We start from the raw sequence: 23,757 nt of genomic DNA, 5'->3' as shown, positions 1-23,757 counted from the left end.
GAAGTCCTACCGTAGGTCTAGTGGTGACGAATAGTATTTCCTATGGGTATTGGATATTATCAATAAAGTTTTAATGATGGTTGAAGAAAACCTCCCGGGTTAGAAATAAGCTTCTTGTCATTACCGGTGTGGGAATTTTGATGCATGGGAAAGTGAAGATCCAAAATGTGTAGGTTGTGAGATTTTTTTAAACTGAAGTGATATGTGAGAAGTCCCCTGGAAGTGTATTTTATGGGTGAAGTGTCGATTACATACTTCAGTCTCAAAAAGCTTTTTAAGGATGAATAGATGAGCCCAATGTGAAGTCTGATAAATATATCTAAACGAATTTAAGAGTTTCAGCAGCATATCAATGTCTTTGATATACGTTAGAAGATTGGTTCGTAAAGAGAGGCTGTCTAAGAGATATGAACCAGAGTTTAACGAAATAATCGTGCAACAGAAATAAGCTTTTGATTTTGACATTCAAAAGTGACAATGGGTCGCTTACCTGACGAAGGCTACGAGACCGCCAGCAACAAGCGCATGCGAGCCGTGGTCAACCGCGTGAACAAAAGCGCTCGCTGTCGATGCTGTCTTTGGATGCTGGCCGTCTGGTGCGCCGCCACGGTCATCTTCATGCTTGCAGGATACGACACAGTTGTCCATACGGTTGCTGTCGACCAGATGGTCCTTCGACAGGGCAGTCAGAAGTACGAGGCGTGGGTCGATACCCCTGTCCCCGTCTACTACAGAGTCTTCGTGTTCAACCTGACGAACCCGGAGGAGTTTATGAATGGCGACAGACCCCGGGTGAAGGAGACAGGACCCTATGTTTATCTTATGAAAGAGAGCAAACAGCAAGTTAGGTTTCACACGAATGGGTCTGTCTCTTACAGGACTAAACCTCTTTATTTCTTCCAGCCGGAGATGTCGATCGGTGGCCAGGAAGACACGATAATTACCGTGAACATACCCTTCGTGAACGCAGCTGACGCCGTGAAAGAAGCCGGTTTCTTAAGGACTATTATACAGTATGCTAAGAAAATCCATGGGTTCGATACCATCAGAAGACTGACAGTCGGTGAATTGTTGTGGGGTCATAGGTCACGGGTCATGGACTGGGCACGAACTCTTCAGGAAGTGCCCTACCCTCACCAGCTATTTGGTCTGCTGGTAGGCTTCAATGACTCCGTTCAAGAACCCTACACAATGCATACTGGAAAAGGCGATGCTGCCAAGATGAATCAAATCGTCTCTTGGAATGGCCACAAGAGTCTAGACTTTTGGAGTGGCGACTTCTGCAATGAGATCAGGGGCACGGATGCCAATGGTTTCGCTCCCGGGGTCACGAAGGACGAGACCCTATATATTTTCAACGGGCAGCTGTGTCGAGCCCTACCTCTGGTCTACAACGAAACTGTGACACAATCAGGTATCTCGGCCTACCGGTTCGTTCCCCCCGATGACATCTTCGCCTACGGCAAAGACCACCCGCAGAATTCGTGCTTCTGCAGCGGAGGAGGATGTCCTCCGACGGGAATTCTCGACATGAAGCCCTGCTACTGGGGTGCCTCTGTTGGGTTTTCCTTCCCACATTTCTACAACGGCGATCCAAAGCTTCGCCATGTTGTGCGTGGCCTAAGGTAGGAAGAAGCGGGAGTAAATGTTATCTTTAAGTATTTAAATATTTATGTTGTGTATATATATATATATATATATATATATATATATATATATATATATATATATATATATATATATATATATCATGATGTGTATGGAATAAAAACTGTAAAGAGTACTCTAAAATCCTCAGATAAGTACTTAGCCGAATTATTGAGAATGTTTTGGATATAGCATCATCGTTATTTTCCTTTGCATTATGCTCTGCAATTCTTAGCTCTTTTTTTCTTGAATAATGTTTTGGTCTCTCTCTCTCTCTCTCTCTCTCTCTCTCTCTCTCTCTCTCTCTCTCTCTCTCTCTCTCTCTGTTATTAGGTAATTGATTAATTGAATCATATTTGTAATATAAATTTACTTTGCAGACGGAATATATATATATATATGTGTGTGTGTGTGCATATATATATATATATATATATATATATATATATATATATATATATATATATTTGAATGCTAGGTTACGTAATGGCTAGTTACACGTGGTCAGTGACAGCAATGTAACTATAGCTCGTCGCTTTCCCTCGTTATTATTATTATTATTATTACTTGCTAACCTACAACCCTAGTTGGAAAAGCAGGATGCTATAAGCCCAGGGGCTCCAACAGGGAAAATAGCCCAGTGAGGAAAGGAAACGGAAAAAAATAAGAACAGTATATAAACTATAGACAATTAATAAAAAGTTATAAAATAAGATAGAATAGCGTTCCTGATTGTACCTTCAAGCAAGAGAACTCTAACCCAAGCTGTGGAAGACCATAGCACAGAGGCTGTGGCACTACCCAAGACAAGAACAATGGTTTGATTTTGGAGTGACCTTCTCCTATTAGAGCTGCTTACGATACAGTCTCTCTTCTACCCTTACCAAGAGTAAAGTACCCACTGAACAATTAGAGCAGTAGTTAACCCCATGAGCAAAGGATAATTGTATGGTAATCTCAGTGTTGTCATGTGTATGAGGTCAGAGGAGAATGTATATGCCAGACTATTCGGTGTTCGTTTAGGCAAGGGGAAAATGAACCGTAACCAGAGAGAAGGATCCAATATATTGTCTGGCCAGTCAAAGGAACCCATAACTCTAGTCATAGACTGTTATCAGAGGCAATTTTATCTTTATTAAAACTATCTTATTGATTGCTGGTATAAATGTATGTTTTATTTTTCATCAGTTGCTTGGTTGGTTTTCGTAAATTGAAATGTACTCTTTGGTGTGTCTTAATTTATTTAATTATGTTCATACAGCATCCAACTCCTCCTCCCCCCATTGATGGAAAGGGACTCGTTAGAATAGCAAAATTGTGGCAGCTTTCAAGAAAAACCTGACGACTTATCTTTTTAGAAAGTGTTATAATAGTGACCTGAAAACTATTAAGCCTGAATACAAATGCTAGCGAAATAACTGATAAGATACAGAGCAAAATATTAACTGGAATGAAGTTATTTTCACACACCAAGGTCCGCCGGAACTGACTTTTAGTGTCTGATGGAGGGCGAGAAATAAACCCGTAAAAGTAAAAAAAAAGTAAAGTAAAATTCGTCACCTCTTACTTCACGCTTCATAGTCCTCAGCCATGTAGGCCCACGTTTTCCAATTCTTCTAGTGCCTTGTATAGCCCAGTTAAGATTTTTTTTTATTTCCCGGTTTTAATTTCTAACGATCACTAGTATTTAGAATAATTATACAAGTTAGTGCAACCAGTGGTAGCATCTCCAGTCCTTGAAATTGAAAGTTATTTTGGTATTCTCGAAGCAGGTGTTCGTAGCCTTGACGGATGGATTTCCTTTAAAATGGGGAGAGGCATTTGCTAATGGCAGGTGGGGTAGCTTAACACCTGCACACCGTGTGTCCCCTAATTCAGCCAACCACTTGTAGACTAATCTGGTTGCTAGTGTATTTTTAGTATATATTGATAGTGTTGATCGCTGTAAATTCATTTCAAAGTTGAATTGATATTATTTTAATGAACTTTGACAAACACGTCAAGTCTGCTATTATTATTATTATTATTATTATTATTATTATTAGCTAAGCAGGATGCTGTAAGCTCAATGGGCTTCAAGAAGAAAAAATGGTTCACTGAAGAAAAGAAATACAGAAATAAGTAAACCATGCAAATCAAAGGTTCAGATAGGATGGTGGTAGGTCTAGTCGAAATGATGATAGGCCGAGTTGAGTGCCCCAGATGAAGATTTATAGACTGAATCGTGAGACTGTTCTGGTGGCTCCCTGCCATTATACCTCTATATTTAAGGTAATGAATGTAATTTTTCCCTCATGTCCCAGACCGTTAATAACTTCTCTCCAAAGTTAATGGTTGAAGAACTTCCGGAATGTTTTTAAGTGTTTGAACTGGTTCAGTCATTATTTTGCCCATTTTGGTATACCCTCCTAGGGTATTCATATCTTATACAAATGAGGATGGATGATGGGGAGGGAGTAAAGAGAGCTTGGGAGAAACCTGTTAGGGGAAGAAGATCAAGAGGGAGGCAGAGATTTAGATGGCGAGGTAAAGTGAAGGATGATATGTAAAGGTTTGGTGGTAGAGGATACTTTTGATAGAAGGCATTGGTGAGGGTGCAATCAGGCAACCGACCCCTTAATGTAGGGTTGTGGTGGCCGATGTGGTAACGTCCCTAACTCGTGAACGCCAGGCTTGGGTTTGAGGCCCGATAACACTCGTTGGTTCCTTCGGTCGTAGCAACCTTATCATCCTTGTGAGTTAAGGATGGGGGTTTGGGGAAGTCTAGAGGCCTCTATCTTCTGAGTCATCAGCAGCCGTTGTCTGACCCTCCTTGGTCCCGGCTTGGAGGGAGAGTGGGCTTGGCGCTGATCATATGCATATATGGTCAGTCTAGAGCATTACACTGCTTGATAGGACAATGTCACTGCCCCTTTCCTCTGTCATTCATGAGCGGCCTTTAAACTTTTAAACTATACTCAGCTTAGATTTTTTGCTCAGTTTATTGCCCCCCCCCCCCCCTCCAGGGAAGGATTGCAATATTTAATTCTTTCATTCTGCCTTGTTTCAAGTCGTCTTTAGCTGCTAAATCTCATTTTGATTTGTTGGAGATCTTACTGTCTCATAAGTTTCTTATTCCTGATGTACTGTAGTTATTCATTGTCGTTTAGTTACTTCTTTGTGGATGTTGCATACGATTTTTTCATAGTTCTGATCATCCTAGACTCTATCGTCCTGGGTGCAGTTCATTCTATGTCTTGTATTTTCCATCATGAGACTCAATACTACACAGTATTCTAGAAGTTTTATTCCATCCGTGGCCAGATTGTGGAATGATTTTCCTAACCAGGTAGTAGAATCGATGGAACTTCAAAAGTTCAAACTTGCAGAGAATGTTTTTCTGTTGAACAGGCTGACATAAGTCTTTTTTTAGTTTATATATGAAATATATGTTTTAGTGTTATCACTGTTTTTAAAGTATTTTATTTTAATTGTTCATTACTTCTCATATCGTTTATGTATTTCCTTATTTCCTCTCCTCCCTGTTGGAGGCCTTGGGCTTAGAGCATCTTGCTTTTCCAACTAGGATTCTAGTTTAGCTAGTAATAATAATAACAATAATAATAATAATAATACTGCCATGCATAGGCTACATACTGGTCATTTGAATCTACGTCTTTACAGTGACCAATGTTACTCTCTTTGCACCAACCAGGATAAATAAACTCCTCGATTAATCCTGCTACCGGCCAGCCAGCCGTCGGCAATTCCTGCCTAGTTCTCCGCGCTGGGAGAAAGATTCCGTCGGTCTCCCACCTTGCATATCAAATGAGTCTTGAACTGGCACGGTGGAATGCGTCCCTTGTCTGCAAGTAACGTGAGACGTGTCTCGCGAGGAGGCAACAATGCGGGTTTTGCGTTCCAATGCCCCAATTCTGTGTGCAGTTGCTGACAGATTATATTGTGGGTTGTGTATGTTAAGTAGCTGGTTACCATATCCGTCAACGAAGTTGGGAGGAGGTTATGTTTTCGTCCCTGTTTGTTTGTAAACATCTAAACATCTTCCTGACCACAATTTTACTCAGAGTAGTGAAACTTTCAGGGATTAATTGTTATGTTGAGACGTGGAAGTGATTCAATTTTGAAAGTCATAGGTCAAAGGTCAAGGTCGAGCAAAAGGTTGCCCGAATTAATCCTAACTACATGATTGTCACACAGACTTCACATACGCCTACGGTCTTTTTTTTTTTAACTTTTATTTCAAATAACAAAAAACAATATTTACATTTTGTCAATTAAATAGTTGAACACATGAATTCCTTTGTAACAAGTTTCTTCAATTTTTCCTTATACAAAATTGACGCAAACCATCTCACATAATTTAATACGCATACGGTCTAAACTGATTTTGGGAAAGGCAAGCAGGTTTCGAGAAATAAGCTGGCGTGGCGGAGGTCTGCACTGAGGGTTTTTCATAGTTACGTGTGTTATTCAGAGTAGGTCTATGCATGTGTATTTTTACTATTTATTTGTAGGTTATTTTGAGAATGCTGGTTTTCTGTTTATAAAAGCTTCTTATTCTCGGGTGTATATTTTTTCTAGTTTGTTAGTATTTTGTGGATTTATTAATCTTAGAGAGTACTTTCGTGTGTTTGTGTTGACAGGTGCATATGGCTGTGTTCATGACTTAGTTTATTTTATATAATTGAACTTTACGTCGACGTCCGTGTTTGGTTCTTTATGTATGGAAGGTCAACATATTTACCTAAAAATAAACATAAGTTTAGCTTCGTTAGGACAGTAGACTTCTTGCTGTTGTACTGTAGTTACAATGAACATGCTAATGAAGTTACCTAAAAAATTGGCAATACTACCGAACGCAGGTAACATATTGGTTTATTTTCTTAACCTGTATTTGGCAAATTCTAGAATAAATTCTTTATTTAGCGTTCAATTAGGTTAATGATGAAACATGTTAATGGAGCATTACGTCACAGTCATTGTCCATTTACCCTACAGAATTTTAGCCTATTTTGTAGATGGGAAGTAGGGAGGAAATAACTTAATGTGGTTTAATACTTTACTATTCTCAAACTACTGACATCCGGACAAGGAGCCATTGGCCGTAACCAATGCTATGCCATGGGAAAGAGGGTTGGGGGACGGTAACCTTAACCCCATGCCGTGTGAGTTGAGTGGGGGGGGGGGGATCCCATACCAGTTTCAGTGTGCATTGCGTGACAAATCTAAACGATTCCGTCAATGTCCTATGGTAGTCTTGTGTCGGCCTAAGGTGCTTCGCTCTTCTCTTTCGACTCTTTAGTTCTATTTCCGTCATTTTACTCTGGTTTTTATTTTCATTCCTCATTCAGTACAAAATCCGTTGAGCGAGTGTTGATAGAGTTAAGTAGGCCTACACGTATTGAACGTAACCTAACTAATTTTATGATACTCTGTTTACATCTGTTTCATAATTAGGTGGAAATATAGTAACAAGAGTAAATTAGAGGCCACCCAGAAATGTAATAAGCTTAAATTTTAAGTGTAAAATTTTGGCAGGATATTAGCTAGTCGTTGAGATACTACTGCTAGAGAGTTATTGGGTTCTTTGACTGGCCAGACAGTGCTACATTAGTTAGGCTCATTTTTCGTTTGGCTACTCATGCACCGAATATTCTGGCTTATTCTTTATTATTCTCTTCTTTTCCCATACAACTGGCAACACTAGGGTAGCCGAAAAAAAATCTTCACTCAAGGGGTTAACTACTACACTATAATTGTTCAGTGTTTACTTTCCTCTTGGTAAGGGTAGAAGAGAGATTTCTAGCATGGTAAGCAGCTCTTCTAGGAGAACACTCCAAAATCAACCATTCTCTATTCTTGAGTAGTGCCATATCCTCTGTACCTTGGTCTTCCACTGTCTCGGGTTATCTTGCTTGAGGGTACACACAGGCACAATTCTGTTTCCGTATTTCCTTTCTTCGCTGCATTATTTTCCCTGTTGGAGCCCTTGTCCTTAGAACATCCTATTTTCCACGTAAAAGTTTGTAGCTTAGATAGTTATAATGGTACTATAACAAATAGTAATGATAATATCTCGTCCAGTCTTATAAAGAAGCTGTCAATCGATTACTGGACCCTATAAGAAAAAGGTGTTCGGGGCTAAAGTTGCCTGGTAAGTTTTACGTGCCAAGCGCTGTATAACTTCAAGGGCAAGTGCGTTTGCCTGCATGGAGTGTGTTAGAATGCTAATTTTAGAAACTAAGCCAGAAATTCTTAATGTTATTAATTTGGTTTTAAGGAAAAAGTTACTAGGCTAATATTTGTCTTGCGTGTTGGAATAATTGACGATTCTTTGATCCTATTTTAGGGTTCTGTTATCTGATCGTTGCTCAATAAAGACACTTATTTTGAGCTTCTGGTTAACCCCATTTCTCTATCATTATTTGAGTACCGATTATGCACTTATTTAGGCTAAGGTTAGCTTTAAGGTGTTGGCTAAATTTCTTCCCACTAGTAGGTCAAAGTCATTGGTCAGTTGGAGTCAGCCATAGTATTATTAATTATATTAGTCAAGCTACAACTTCAAGAAAGAAAAACTCTAGTCACATTTTCTGCAAAGATAAATTAAAAAGAAACTGTCCACGCCTTCGAATTTAATGGTCTTAGTAACATTTGCTTTTTTGTTTTTTTGGTATAAAATTTCCTTCTCAGTTTGTTTTTCCTTACTACTATTTCCATGGTTTGTAACATATTGCCTTTTCAATTAAGAATTTCAGTTCAATGATAATGATAATGGCATATATAACAATTGTTAAGAAATTGGTCCGGGCAAGATACGGGATTTTCCAGTATTCAGTTGTCATTGTTATTATTATTATTATTATTATTTTACTAGCTGGGTGCTTAAACAGGGGAATAAATCCTGTTAGAAAGCTAATTAATAAAATGTATTTGAGAAGTAATAGTAATGAATAAAGAAAATAGATTTTAAGATCAATAACAGCGTTAAAATAGATCTGTTGTATATAAACTATGAAGAGAAGCTTATGTCAACCTGTTTATCAAGACAATTTAGACTCATGAAATTGAAAGCTATGACATAGTTGACAGCAAAGACTTCCAGACTACGTAGTATATCTGAAGCAACTCTGTTAGTCATAATAAATATTTTGAGTTGATATATTAAGAAGAGATTTTATTTTGTACATTAGTTCAAAACGCTAGGAACTTTATAAAATTATAATCTTTCATTTCATTAGGCAATTGCGGTATATCTTTAATATAAACAAACATGACTAATCTGTAATCGAACTAATTTCGGTGATTTAAGTTTCGAAAGTCACTAGCTGGCAACTCTTACCTGTCCCTTTATATCATAATATAGGCTTAATATACAAAATGTCGTTTCTATCTGCATGTGAATTTATACTTTTAACGAAGTTATTGTCACTAAGATGTAATCTGGTATTATTATTATTATTATTACTAGCCAAGCTACAACCCTAGTTGGAAAAGCAAGATGCTATAAGCCCAAGGTCTCCAATAGGGAAAAATAGCCCAGTGAGGAAAGGAAATATGGAAATAAATGATGAGAACAAATTAACAATTAATCGTTCTAAAAACAGTAACAACGTCAAAATAGATATGTCATATAAACTATTAACAACGTCAAAACAGATATGTCATATATAAACTAGGCTATAAACAGACTCATGTCAGCCTGGTCTACATAAAAACATTTGCTCCAACTTCGAACTTTTGAAGTTTTACTGATTCTTTTTATTTTGTTCAATAAATCAGAGTTGAGGAGGATATTTGAAAGATTAAAGAATTATCTGTAGATTAAGCAGGAAAGTAGGCTGCTTCCATCTATCTAGTCACATTTTCTTTGAAAGACGGAACAAAGTGTACGTTTTCTTTTTCAGTCTCTGTGGGAAGTTGGTTATTAGAGGATATATTATGTATCCTGTCCTATCTATATTTAAAAAAAAAAATATTTGGCTTATAATGATTGGCATTGTATGCAAACTTTTGTAATTTTTTAACATTAGGATGTTGTTTTACAAGACTTGTATTTTCTGCGTTCATTTCCATGTGGTTCAACATAATTCACTAATGACTAAATAAATATCCAGTTTTATTTTACATAGATATCTAGTCGATTTGTTTATCCTGTACTTACAGGCAATTACTGGTCCGAGTTCTCTTGCTTGAGGGTACACTCAGGTACACTATTCTGTTTCCTTATTTCCCCCCCCCCCCGGGCTAATATTCCCTGTTGGAGCCTGTGAGCTTGTAGCATTCTGCTTTTGCAACTATGATTGTAGCTTAGCTAGTAATGAAAATAATAATTATAATCCATTGTATTGTAAACAAATTCGACAATCTTTCACAACGATTAACTGCGAATCTAAAAATTACATTAAAAAAAAATCCTCGAAACTTATAAATCTTTTGGTATTGTATATTAAAAGATTACAGTATAGTGAAACAATTTACACTAAAGAATTTAATCGCATTATCAAACTATGAATACAAACTTCAGATGAGGATTTTCTGTGCAGACAAGTTTAAATGACTACAGCAGACTTAAAAAGAAAAAAAAACAAGAATTGGTTTGGTTGTGAATATTTGAGTTCAATGTATAATTAGTAATGGAGTGGAATTGTCAAGAAACTACTAATTGCAACCCGTCTATATATAAATGTTGGGGTTAAGCTCAATTATCGAAGTCTGGTTGTGGTGGATGGGACCTTCCTTACTGCTATATCTGGGAAGAAATTTGTGGTTTGTGGTCATTGGTATGACTCACTTGGCTAATGGTATTCAAATTTCAATAGCCGTATGTGCTTCATGGTTTGTGTATTTGGTCTTATCTTATAATATTTTATATTGTTTATTACTTCTCTTGTAGTTTATTTCTTTATTTCCTGTCCTCACTGGGCTATTTGTTCCTGTTGGAGCCCTTAGGTTTATAGCTTCCTGCTTTTCCAACAAGAGTTGTAGTTTAGCTAGTAATAATGATGACAATAATATTGGTGAAAGCATGAACTAGACTGAATTTGTGGACAAATTAAAACTCGAGTACAAAAGTACCATCTGCCATAATATATACGAGGTATTTGTGATGTGAACTCTAGTACAAGTACAGGCATATTATGCTTAATGGAGTGTCGTTTAAACCTCAAATCATATACATGAATTTTGGTGGTCTAACATAATCGAACTATAAATGGTAATGTTTTGCCATTGTGATAAATCTTCAACATGATGGTCAAGATTAAACAGTTTACTATCAAGGCGTTAACTGTAATAAGCAGTAATAGTATTTATTTGTTAGTTCAAAGTCTCTGGGTCAAATATTGGGTATCCTTTAATTGTCAATTGAACCCTTACTTGGATGAAGAATCTGACATTATGTATGTGTATTTATGATTAGCTCATTGTAACAAATGTACTATATATAATGATCTCTAGAAATTGATGTATGTTTTTCTTTTCTTTGTCTTTTCATACCATTGCTTTAATTAACTCTACTGATATTGTTCCGTCATATATTTTTATGTTCTTTTCATACCATTGCTTTAATTAACTCTACTGATATTGTTCCGTCATATATTTTTATGTTTGTAGTCAATTACCGTTGACTTATTAATGTGGCGTAGGCCTAAAGTCATGATAACTCGTGGTTGACATACTTACGGCTCCCAAATGATAGCATTTACCTGGCGATAAGGTTTCATTATTTTCGCTCATTACTTGGTGCGTGAAATACTTTGAAAAACGTTTCGTTGTTTGCAATTATTGTAATTTCTTCAGCAAACACAGATTTCCCTACCAACGTTTCATAGCGTAAGAGTATGTAGTCAGATGGACACGTCTCTTAGCGTGTAGAACTAGGCCTATAGTTTCCATGCTAATCTCAGATGATCTTGGCGTAGAAGTAATATACATTCACTGATAGGTGTCCTAAAGATAAGCAGCATCTGAGGGCTTTTAGGCCTATCTACACGCGTTAGAAAGGCCCAGACACACTTGTAGATCGAAGGAGGATTTTATCAGAGGTAAAGGAAGATAGATTTTGCCACACGTCCTCGTGTGATTAGGTCAAGCTTGTTATTATAATAAACATTTGATTAATGTATAATCATATTTCCATGAATTACTTTTTTCTATTTTTAAATGCATTCCAAATTGTATAATGTTTCGAATTTTTGTGATGTTTGAGCCCTTGACATTCTTGCGGACCTTTTGAGAGAGAGAGAGAGAGAGAGAGAGAGAGAGAGAGTTTTCGTGATCTTTGAGCCCTTGACTGAGATCAGCAAGACCTAAATGGGGAAACTAAAGGGAATTAACTGTACAGTCTTGTGGGCCTTTTGTGTGTGTGTGTGAGAGAGAGAGAGAGAGAGAGAGAGAGAGAGAGAGAGAGAGAGAGAGAGAGAGAGAGAGAGAGAGAGAGCATTATGTATCTTGAAAATGAACTTGCCCTTCACCTGGAGTGCAGAATCTCGTTGTCTGTTAGCATGAGTGACAGACGGGATGTGGTTTTGCCTAATATTGAATTCGTTGAAGCAGAAATCCAGAAAGAATTAGTTGCGCTGACACAAAATGTAAAATGTGCGTAATATATTATATATGTGTGAGAGAGAGAGAGAGAGAGAGAGAGAGAGAGAGAGAGAGAGAGAGAGAGACTTAATTCTCTTAAAATTCAGAGGTTCATAGGATTAGGCCGTAGGCCTATCCAGATTTGAAGAAACGGGTGTAACAACGATTACTTATAATAATTACTACGCAAGTTCTGTATTTAGAGATGAAGTTACTCAATGGTAATTGTTATTTTCTTTATTTATCATTTAAATATAAAGACCATAATCCGACTAAAGTGACAGTAAAGGGTTGTAGTTTAACCCTGTTCATTGACAAAGAACTGTCAAAATATGATGATTTCTTTTCTAATCATACTAACTGAGAAGATATTAGAACTATGTTTTTTGGGTGTAGAATAAATTTACCTTATTTATGCATGGTATATTTGGGCAGGCCAAGTTCAATTACCAGTATATCAATGCGATCTTCCCAAACCCGTACGTGACTCCTTTGTTGCTTGGTTTGATCTGCCAGACGTATGTCCTATGGATAATGGATGGGCCTGATAGATCGTAGCCAATACTAATTGACCTGATGATATACTATACATCAGTTCGTTGAGCGATACCAGTAGTGAAGACCTATTTTGTGGGTCTTGCTAGCATCATGTAGCTGGAAAAAAATATTTGTTAATTTTTCAATGCAAGTAATGTCATTGCTATGTCCTAACATATGGATTTTCGATTAGTTTCTTAAAGAAAGATATAAAATAACGATGAACTAATGGAAAGCTGGTTAATATAATCATCTTAAGGTTTAGACTTAACCCCAGACGTTCATCACCATGCAAGTCTGTAAAACGATGTTGTCAGGGTAAGGGCATTGGCCGCGTTGTAGGGCAGTGACAAAGACCAAGGACTGACTAAGAAGGATACCCACATGATGTTGTAAGCACCGTAGGGGCACTAATCATTATCCAATTATTCAACCTTTTCCACTAAAGAAACTAGAGGTATTGTACTACTACTGCTGAGTCCGTTACTCTTTGTGTCTAGGTTTGGAGTGTTAGTGTAGTTTTTAGTACATATAAATGTTGGATTTTTTTTAAAAGGATATTTGTTTGACTACGATGTTGCACTGTTTCTGATAATAGTTATTTCAGAATCTTGAATATATATTCAAATTCAAATTAACCTAGATAGATTTTACTTTAATGATGTTTTAAACTAAGATCACTTGATAAATCCCAGGGAGGCCTACAAATGATTGCAAACAGGATCTAAATTTTTAACGAAAAGGAACATAGTTTGTCCTAAAAAACATTTACAAGAAATGAAATGTAGACCAACCAGACATATTTTAAGGAACAATGTTGTCAATTGTGTAACGTCTTATGACAAGTATAAATAAAGGTTCGATGATGGTGATATTGAAGAATTAAGCACGATGGAGGGTTGGGTGCACATGCACTGGCCAGATCGGAGCATTGGAAGCACAAGTAGTTTAGTTAGTGTAGATTATTGATAATTTATTTTAAGAGATCTTTCAGATTTCTCTTTGTGTATATTTGGACTGTATATTCTTTCTGTGTTAATGTGGATGTTATCTAGTTTCATAGTAGAATACCCAATGTGTTAACTAAAAGGTTTTTATTATTTATATATATTTTCCTGTCTAATGGAACTATATTCATCAAATCATAGAAAAGAGATATCTTTAAAACTTAGTTTATCAAAACGATGCATATATTCCTAATGCTGTCATGATACTATGCTATCTACTCTCCAATTTGTACTTGAATATCGCCATAATTTGTTTCTTTTTGTTTCTCTGACTATTTACTAGTCATCGTTTTTTTTCTATCTTAGGGTTTCATATAAAAGTTAATCTACAAAACCAAGTTAGATACACTACTAAATCTTGAGGGTAGATGGCTTTTAATTTTACGGATGATAGATGGATACTCACACACACACACACACACATATATATATATATATATATATATATATATATATATATATATATATATATATATATATATATATATATATGTGTGTGTGAGAGAGAGAGAGAGAGAGAGAGAGAGAGTTGCAACATGGATACAAGAGCAAACTAAAGTATAGGTTATTCTACCAGTATGTAAGAAAAAAGAAATGGGCAGGACATATAATGAGAATGGCAGTTAATAGATGGACATTAGGAATAACAGAATGGGTTCCAAGAAAATAGGGAAGTAGGGGAAGCTGGGGAAAGAAGAGAAGACGATGGCTTGACGAGCTAAAGAAATTTGCGGGTATAAACTAGCATAGAAAGACCATAAGCAGGGGGAGTGGAAGGACGTCTGAGGCCTTTGTCCTGCAGTGGACTAGTTATGGCTGGTGATAAACTACAATTTGAAGTAGGATTTGAATGCATGTGTACGAGTTATCTACTACCTCCACCACGGTTTGTATACACATGGGCTTGCTACCTACTTGTTGTTTACCTAAGTATGCTCTCGTGCTATTATTATTATTATTATTACTACTACTACTACTACTTGCTAAGCTACAACCCTTGTTGGAAAAACAGGATGCTATAAAGCCCATGGGCCCCAACGGGGAAAATAGCCCAGAGAGGAAAGGAAGCAAGGAAAATAAAATAATTTAAGAACAGTAACTGCATTGAAATAATTATTTACTATATAGACTATAAAAACTTTAACAAAACAAGAGGAAGAGAAAAGTGTACCCGAGTATACCCTCAAGCATGAGAACTCTATCCCAAGACAGTGGAAGACCATGTTACAGAGGCTATGGCACTACAGTGTAAATTATGTTTTTAAATAACAGTTTCAACTGACAAATGACCAATAAATTTCTCATATATTTGTCATGAATATACGTTTGAGGTATTTAAATTGTGATTTAAAAATAACATGTTTATGAATATTTAAAGTCTGGTTACCCTAACTGGGGTTGGGGTTTCTTCAGTACAGAAAATACATTCTTCACATATCCTTTCTGTCCGCATACACGTGACAATACTGAGATTACCAAACAATTCTTCTTAACCCAAGGTGTCACTACACTAATATTTCAATGGCCACTTTCCTCTTGGTAAGGGTAGAAGAGAGACTGTTAGCTATGGTAAGCAGCTCTTCTAGGAGGACACTTCAAAATCAGATCATTGTTCTCTTGTCTTGGATAGTGCCATAGCCTCTGTAACACGGTCTTCACTGTCTTGGGTTAGAGTTCTCTTGCTTGAGGGTACACTCAGGCACACTATTCTGTCTTATTTCTCTTCTTTTTTTTTAAAGTTTTTGTATTTTAGGCCTGTATAAAAGATATTTATTTTAATGTCACTGTTCTTAAAATGTTTTGTTGCCTGTTTTTTTTCCTCACTGGGCTATTTTCCCTGTTGGAGCCCCTGGGCTTATAGCATCCTGCTTTTCCAACTGAGGTTGTAGCTTAGCAAATAATAATATTAATCAGATTTATATCATTTTGATTATTTTAAATCTTTATGACACTGCTTAGTCATATCATAGGCCTATATGTTGGTACTGCTGCATAATCTTTGAATTAGTAATGTAGTGAGTGTGTGTGTTTTGAGCAGAAATGTTTAAGATTGTTCATATATTCTTTCTGAAGTTGAGGGAATTTTTAGGGCAAAGGTTGTCTCATAATGTGCATTGATTCGGCATTTTTTTAGTGATGACGTCTAAATACGGTTCGTGGGGGGAAACGTGAATAAAACATCTTGCTGAGAGAGAGAGAGAGAGAGAGAGAGAGAGAGAGAGAGAGAGAGAGAGAGAGAGAGAGAGAGATGATGCGGTTAAGGCATTGGGTGAAGAAGTTTTCTGTTACTCAGAAAACGCGGTGAGCGGAAGTTCTTCAAGATCAGTTTTCAACTTTTATTGGTCTTTTGTTTCATCTCCAGTGACCAAGACATGGCGGGTTTCAATTATGGGTTTCCATGTTAGTCTTCATTTTGATATATCGTCTGTTTTGGAAATTAGTGTAGTCTGTGCTAGAAAATGAGTGTCGGCGAGTCGGTATTTTACCCGTTCTTTGTATTAATTTGTAAACTATTGAGAGAACCATACTTCGATTTATGAAAGTGTAGGATCTTAGTTCCATAAATATAAAAAAAGAAAAACTTGCCATTGATTATTAAGGCGACAGACATAGACTATGAAACATCTATATAGGCCTACCTTGGGACATAGTCCCATGTCATGTCGGATATTTCAATTTCTTGGTATAAATCTGAATGATCTATAATGTTAAATAAATTTTTTCCTCATTTAAGCTAATTTTAATGATAAATAAGGTGGATCTTCAAATTTCTCGTATTTTTATAAGCAACTCAAGTGACTAAGAAATGATGAAATATAACTGGACAGATAAGATCTTTGATAAGTAACAGTTGATAAAAGATAAGGAACCATATCCGTTTCGAATGTTTAATTTTGTATTGAATTATGTATGTCATAAATATCATAATTTTTAGTTGCATTTTTATGGAAATTTATCCCGGCATTGTTTGTCAGGAAATACTTCCGCTTTTCTTGTTTTGTTTTCCGGCATGTTGGGTGGTGGGCGACACTTGGGGGCTTGCAGGTTAAGGGAGTCACATCCCCCACCTCCCTCCACCTGTGTTATATTTGTATCAGCATTGTTAGCAGATAAGACAGGCCAAAGCTCGGCTTATTGGCATAAGCCTGCAGTATATCATTGTGCCTAGCGACGGCAGGGTCTAGTGATTTGTGGCAGAGTGATTAGCTGTGGTTTTACCCCGGGAAATGTCTATTTGGATTGATTTTTAGAGTGAATTATAGTATAAGTTGGGTAGTTTTGAGTTGATGAAGAAAAGACGCTTAAATTAAAAATACATCAGTGTGGTAGAAGTATACTGCGAAATAGGTTTGTTTCGGGTACTCAACATCACGAATGCCTAAAACACGTCCTAAATTTAAGCCTTAGCTCGAGATTATTACCCTCCTGTTTTTTGATCACTGAAATTAACAATGGATCTTGAACGTACTCTAATTCCCGAAATGACCAAAAAAGAAGAAATGTCAGAAGACGGAGACGACGAGAGAGGTGAAACATCTGACGAGCGCATGACAGAAGAAGAGTTGGAGGCACTCGTCAAGACAAAGCAAGTGAGGTGCTGTCTCTGCAGTTCTGACAACGACAGCCCAAATCGTACTGAAATCAAACCATTTCGAGAGAAGGGACGGCGAGGGAGGAAACAGCCATGCTGTCTATTCAGAAAGAACCGCTGTTGCTGCTGTCGCTGGCAGTGTCTGCTAACAATGGCCCTCGTCAGCTTCATATCCCTGATGGCAGTTTTAGCTTGGATGGACAGTTTCATCCACGACTCTTTAATGGACGGCCTTGTCATGAAGGATGGCTCTCCCAAGGACCACATGTGGAGGGCGGCGACGGTGCCAGCTTACTACTCAGTCCGCATCTTCAACCTGACGAATCCGTCACAATTTATGGCAGGAGACCCCCCAAGAGTCGTCGAAATGGGGCCATACGTGTATGCATACCGTGAACTCAAAGAAAACGTTCATTACAATGATGATGGTACTGTTAGGTACCAAGGGCGGCCTCTGTACACCTTCCAGCATCATCTCTCTGAAGGGAGGGAGGAGGATGTGGTCACCACCGTAAATATTCCCTTCGTGAACGCAGCCGAAATGGTTAAGAATACTGGCGTCGTCAAAACTATCATGAAGGTGATGAAGAAGGTCAAGAATTTCGACACGATCAGGACTGTAACAGTGAAGGAACTGCTTTGGGGTCACAGATCCCGGGTGCTGGATTGGGCGCGGTCAATGCACCAGGACATACCGTACCCTCACAAAGAGTTCGGTTTACTGATGGGACTAAACAATAGTCTTCAACCTCCGTACGAGATGCACACGGGACTCGACGACCCTTCGAGAATGAACCAGATTGTAACCTGGAAGAAAAAGCAGCTCATGGATTTTTGGTTTGGGACGGAGTGCAATGTCATCAGGGGTACAGATGCTAATGGCTTCCCCCCTGGGCTCTCGAAGGAGGATAAGCTATTTATCTTCAACGGACAGCTGTGTCGAACCTTGTCCTTGGTGTATAACAGCACCGTGACTCGACAGGGACTCGAGGCTTACCGCTTCGTGCCTCCGGAGGACATATTCAAATACGGACCAGATTTGCCAGAGAACCAGTGCTATTGTAGCAATGTGGAAGGGTGTCCGTCGGATGGGCTAGTCGATATGAAGCCTTGCTACTTCGGTGCAGCCGTTGCTTTTTCGTTCCCGCATTTCTACAATGGGTATCCGAAACTCTGGCATGCTGTGAAGGGCCTAAGGTGAGACTAGGAGACAAATCGGAACCTGCATTTCACGTTTCAGTTTTTTTTATCACTTACGTAAATATTACGTAAAAATATATATATTTAGTATTATTGAAAGTATCTTGAATTTTTTTCTGCTTCTGTTTTTTATCGCTCACGTAAATGTGAAGTAAAAAATTATATTTTGCATTACTGAAAGTCTCTTGAATACTTGGCATTTCAATTTTAGTATTATTTTCTGTATAGGCCTATGTGTTTTTACGCCTGCGTAATTTTTAGATTAAATATTGAATAATTATAATCTGTAATACGTAAATAAGTAATGTACAGTACAGTAGCTAGCATGTCAGATTAATCATAATTACTCATAATTGCAGTGAGTCACCAGTTTTAAGTATTGGTAAAATAATGAAGACGATTATTTGTTACATAATACGGTTTTGGGAACCAGTGAATTAATGACACTGTTGATGCGTGTTTAGATTAGAAAGATTAGAAATCGCCTACAAACTCGTGTATACTTATTGACAATAAATATAATTGCATGCCAGAATCATAGTGGTGACAGGCCGATTTTTTAGCCGAAAGGGAAGATGGGATTATTATTATTATTATTATTATTATTATTATTATTAGCTAAGCTACAACCCTAGTTGGAAAAGCAGGATGCTATAAGCCAAAGGGCTCCAACATGGAAAAATAGCCTCAGTGTGGAAAGGGAGTCAATAAACTACAAGACAAGCAATGAACAATTAACATAAAATATTTTAAGAATAATAATATTAAAATAGATCTTTCATGTATAAGCTATAAAAAAAGGAAGAGAAATAAGATAGAATAGTGTGCCCGAGTCTACCCTCAAGCAGGAGTTTGTAAAGTAAAGAGTGATGTAAAATGTGGTTTAGCCACAATTTTATTTATATAAAAGTATATTTATTTGCTATGATCTTAAAGTTAGCATAGTAGGCTACAGTAAGGAACTCTCAAAAGTCGAGATCGTTAAGTATTCAAATTACGTGAGAATGTATGTTCCAAATTCACAACCTTCATGATTTCCGTGTACTTCAGTGAGCGGGATATTTGAGTTTCTGATAAATAGTTAACCTTTCTGTTACCGTGTGACTTGTATGTATGTGAGAAAAGGAAATGAGTATGGGTTTTTATTTGTTTTATTTATTCGCTGTCGTTGCAAAATTTGCAATCTTTTCCGGTTATTCTTATCTGTTTGTTAAAATCGTTTTCGTTTCGTCCTTAACACGTAGGCGTTCATACAAAAACGGACACAATGTAAAGTATGAATTAGATATAAAGGGTAATTTCTGTGTAAATCAGAGAAAGAATATATTTCTTTTAGGGTTGTAATCTGAATCTTGAAAATCGCTTGTCAATTGTATGTTGAGAGAGCATTTAAGTATCTTATTATATCGGCATTATATTCCTATTTAAAATTGATTACGATTGACTTGCTGCTCGAAAATGACACCCATAGTCAGTTGCACAAAGCTACCCATCCCTCTAATTTGGAATAGATTTTACAAGTCTTGATGATATTATTATTATTATTATTATTATTATTATTATTATTATTATTATTATTATTATTATTAGCCAAGCTACAACCCTAGTTGGGAAAGCAAGATGCTATAAGCCCAAGGGCTCCAATAGGGAAAAATAGCTCAGTCCTTTAGACAAGGACTTGTGCTGGCATTAGCTAACTATCTTAATCAAGCCTTGAAATCTATTACGCTTATGATAATAATGAAATTATTATAATAATAATAATAATTATTATTATTATTATTATTATTATTATTATTAGCTTATCTGCATCCCTAAGGGTCCAACAGAGAAAGCATCCCATTGCGAAAGAGATAAGTAAAGAAACGCCTTTAAGAGAAATTGAAAAGAATAAAAACAAATAAGAACACAAACAAAGTAAAAGGATTGAGTAATTGATAAGCTGGGAAACGAGTTTTATATCACCTGATCACACACACACACACACACACACACACACACACACACACACACACACAAGCACGAAGTGTGAACATCTGAAGACACTCGGATTCAATTTTATGGTTTGTAAGATCAGTCAACATTTTGGCCACAGACTGGCTAAGATTGAAACCGTCCAGTGTGGCCGCAACCTGGATAACATTAGAATAAACTCATAAATCTCTTCCTTTCCTCCCTGACCGCCTCGATGTTCAGTAGCCCCCAATCAATCAAGAATTAATTTTTTTTTTTAGATTTTTTTGTCGCTGTTGTTGTTATTATTTGCTAAGCTACAACCCTACTTGGAAAAACAGGATGCTATAACCCCAGGGGCCCCAACAGGAAAAATAGCCTAGTGAGGAAAGCAAACAAGGAAAAATAAAACATTTTGAGAATAATAAGCTCCCACGAAACATTCGAATGATTGAAGACATTAAGGCTTTCAAGAGGAGACTGAAGACTTTCTTATTTCACGAGTCTTTTGACAGTGACTATTTAACAGTAAATAAACAATACGCGATATGAAAAGATAAATACTCTGAACGAACAAAGTAAAACGACAGTGGAAGTCCTGTAGAGAGTGGGGTTCTCCTGCTGTACGGGCCCGGAAAAGCAGCCATAAAAAAGAGAAAAAAATATTAAAATAAATATATCATGCATAAACTTTTCAAACTTTAACAAAACAATAAGAAAAAAAAAGGATAGAATAGTGTGGCTGAGCGTACCCTCAAGCTAGAGAACTCTAACCCACGATAGTGGAAGACCATGGTTCAGAGGCTGTGACACTACCCAAGACCAAAGAACAATGGTTTGCTTTTTGAGTGTCCTCCTAGAAGAGCTGCGTACCATAGCTGAAGGGTCTCTGCTATCCTTAGTAGGCGCTGAACAATTACAGTGCAGTAGTTAACCCCATGAACGAAGAATTATTTGGTGATCTCAGTGTTGTCAGGTGTGAGGACAGAGGAGAATCTGTAAAGAAAAGGCCAGATCAGGGATGGGGACGCCATTCCTTAATGCTCGTTAAAACAGCATAGAATTTTTTGGTTATTTTATCCTCCAAGTAATGTATTAGTAATCTAAAGAAAGAGTAACAGGTTAATAAGAAATTAAAGCATTAAATTTTCAAATATTCGAATTAAGTACTTTTTATTCAAGTTATCAGTAAATGAATTATATTGAAAACTAAATTTTGAAATATTTAATTCAAGTTTTGGGTAGTTTTCAAACTACCGTAAGAAAATGAATAGTATCGAAAGCATTTCATTTTCAAATTACTTTAGTTAAGCTTGTAGTTTCTTTGTATTAAAGTGAAAGGTAAAATAATATTAATCTTTTGGAAAAGATAACTTGTAAATATCAACAAGATAACATTCTCAAATATTTTATATTGGCAAGTAGGTACTCTTTATACAACCACATCTCAAAAATTCAACATCCCAGTAAAAAAATGTATCTCTTTAAACACATTTAGCTGTTTTAAAAATCAATTATTTGCTATCTTAAGATGTTCAATAAATCCCTAATTTTTAGCGATCATAGCTGGAACACCATCAGTGCATAACTTATCATAATAAGGAAGTAAAACTTAGTCCTCCTTTGTGACTTTGGTTTTTGAAGTTAAAATCCTCCTTTGTGACTTTGGTTTTTGAAGTTAAAATGTCTGTTCCTTGTGTCCTTCCGTTAAGGTTACCTAAGGGAAGTTGTTTTTTTTTGACAATTAAAACTCATCAGTGAAAGCACAAATGAAATATTTTATTCCAAAAATCTGTAATCTGTTGACTCGTCTAAAACTAATATAGATCACAGTGAGGAGATGACAAAACAGGAACTCGTCCATCATACATTAAATCACTCACTCACTGCAAGTAGCAGTTTTTCCTTGTCAGCTACAACAGCTGTTGCAGCTGATAAAGAAAAACTGCTAGTTGTATTGAATTAGGATTCATTTAATTCAAGGAAAAATTGCTTTCATTCTCTGGGAGGTACATCACTGGACACAACTTTCATATTGTCTGTGTGTACACATTTGTATGTGTGTACATACAGTAGAATGATTTCAAACACACAATATTCGATATCAAAGCAGAAATAAACTACACATATTGTACATATATCAAAGGCTGTAGAAGGCTGCGCTTGATGGTCCAGAAGACCATATGCGGCCTTAAGGCCGGAGGTTTTAAGGCATCAGGTTTCCCATCCTTGGGCCAGACTATTCGGTTTATGTGTAGGTAAAGGGAAAGTGAACCGTAACCAGAGAGAAGGATCCAATTAAATACTGTCTGGCCAGTCAAAGGACCGCATTACTCTCTTTTCGGTATTATCTCAACGGGTGGCTGGTGCACCCAATTTCTATCCACACCCGCCCTCGTGGGACTGGACCATTAGGTTGAGTGAATCGACCCTTCAGAGTTGATGGAGACTGTCGAGGAGGTCATCGAGATAGTGCTGGATATGAAGGGCGTGATAGCGATAACGATAACAGCCTTAATCATCTTATCGCCTCCGAGTTTGTTATTGGCCGCGGGAGCGAATCGGTAGCGCTTGCCTTTTTCCAACATCCGGTGGCTCTTGTACCTTTTTCATTTCTTGTTCTGCTGACCCCAGCCGTTGAAACGCCAAGTAACGTGAACAAGTATATTTGATTCGATGGTTTTGGTATAATTTGTTTCTGATTTTCCTTCAGCCACATTCTCTCTCTCTCTCTCTCTCTCTCTCTCTCTCTCTCTCTCTCTCTCTCTCTCTCTCTCTCTCTCAGCGGGCTATACAGTTATTTAGTTGCTTTAAAAATCAGTATTGCTCATTTGATATTATAAGTATGGCGTATGTTTTATTAGTGTTTTATAAGATTATTCTTTTAGATTTTTTTCTTTCAAATGCGGCTAATAAAGGTAATATACTACCACTAATAATAATAAATAATCACTGCACTGTAATTATCATTAACAATGCAGCTCTAGTTAAAAGACTTTTGCTTCCTATTTATTTATACCCCCAGACACCATTCTCCTCTGTTAAGCTTAGCGGGGCCAGTGAGGCATGAGACACAGGCTACTTACCGGCGTGTTTTTTACTTCGTCATGAGCCTTTGGTTGTGTTGTGTGACTGGTGTGTGCTTTAGGAAAGACAGTGACTCGATTCTTGGAAACGAAGGCATGACAGGCTTGCTTTTACATCAAAACAAAAAGGTTGACCAGGATACTGCAC

At 37.1% G+C, this 23,757-nt stretch overlaps 1 protein-coding gene across 2 annotated transcripts in view; it reads left to right on the top strand.

The window, feature by feature from the left end:
* Positions 1-23,757, top strand: part of LOC137652237 (lysosome membrane protein 2-like) — a 137,181-nt gene that overhangs the window by 232 nt on the left and 113,192 nt on the right. Inside the window, exon 1 of one of the 2 annotated variants that reach the window (XM_068385479.1) lies at positions 1-1,625. This exon is cut by the window's left edge and continues 232 nt beyond it. In XM_068385479.1, the coding sequence (XP_068241580.1) occupies positions 478-1,625 (1,148 nt within the window). In that variant the 5' untranslated portion in view covers positions 1-477. Of the gene's footprint in view, positions 1,626-16,952; positions 18,568-23,757 lie in introns of those variants that run through there. The other variant, XM_068385478.1, reaches the window with a different exon arrangement.

This window comes from Palaemon carinicauda, chromosome 13, assembly GCF_036898095.1.
Source record: "Palaemon carinicauda isolate YSFRI2023 chromosome 13, ASM3689809v2, whole genome shotgun sequence".
Taxonomy (NCBI): Eukaryota; Metazoa; Arthropoda; class Malacostraca; order Decapoda; family Palaemonidae; genus Palaemon; species Palaemon carinicauda.
This window is presented reverse-complemented; position numbering and strand designations above follow the sequence as displayed.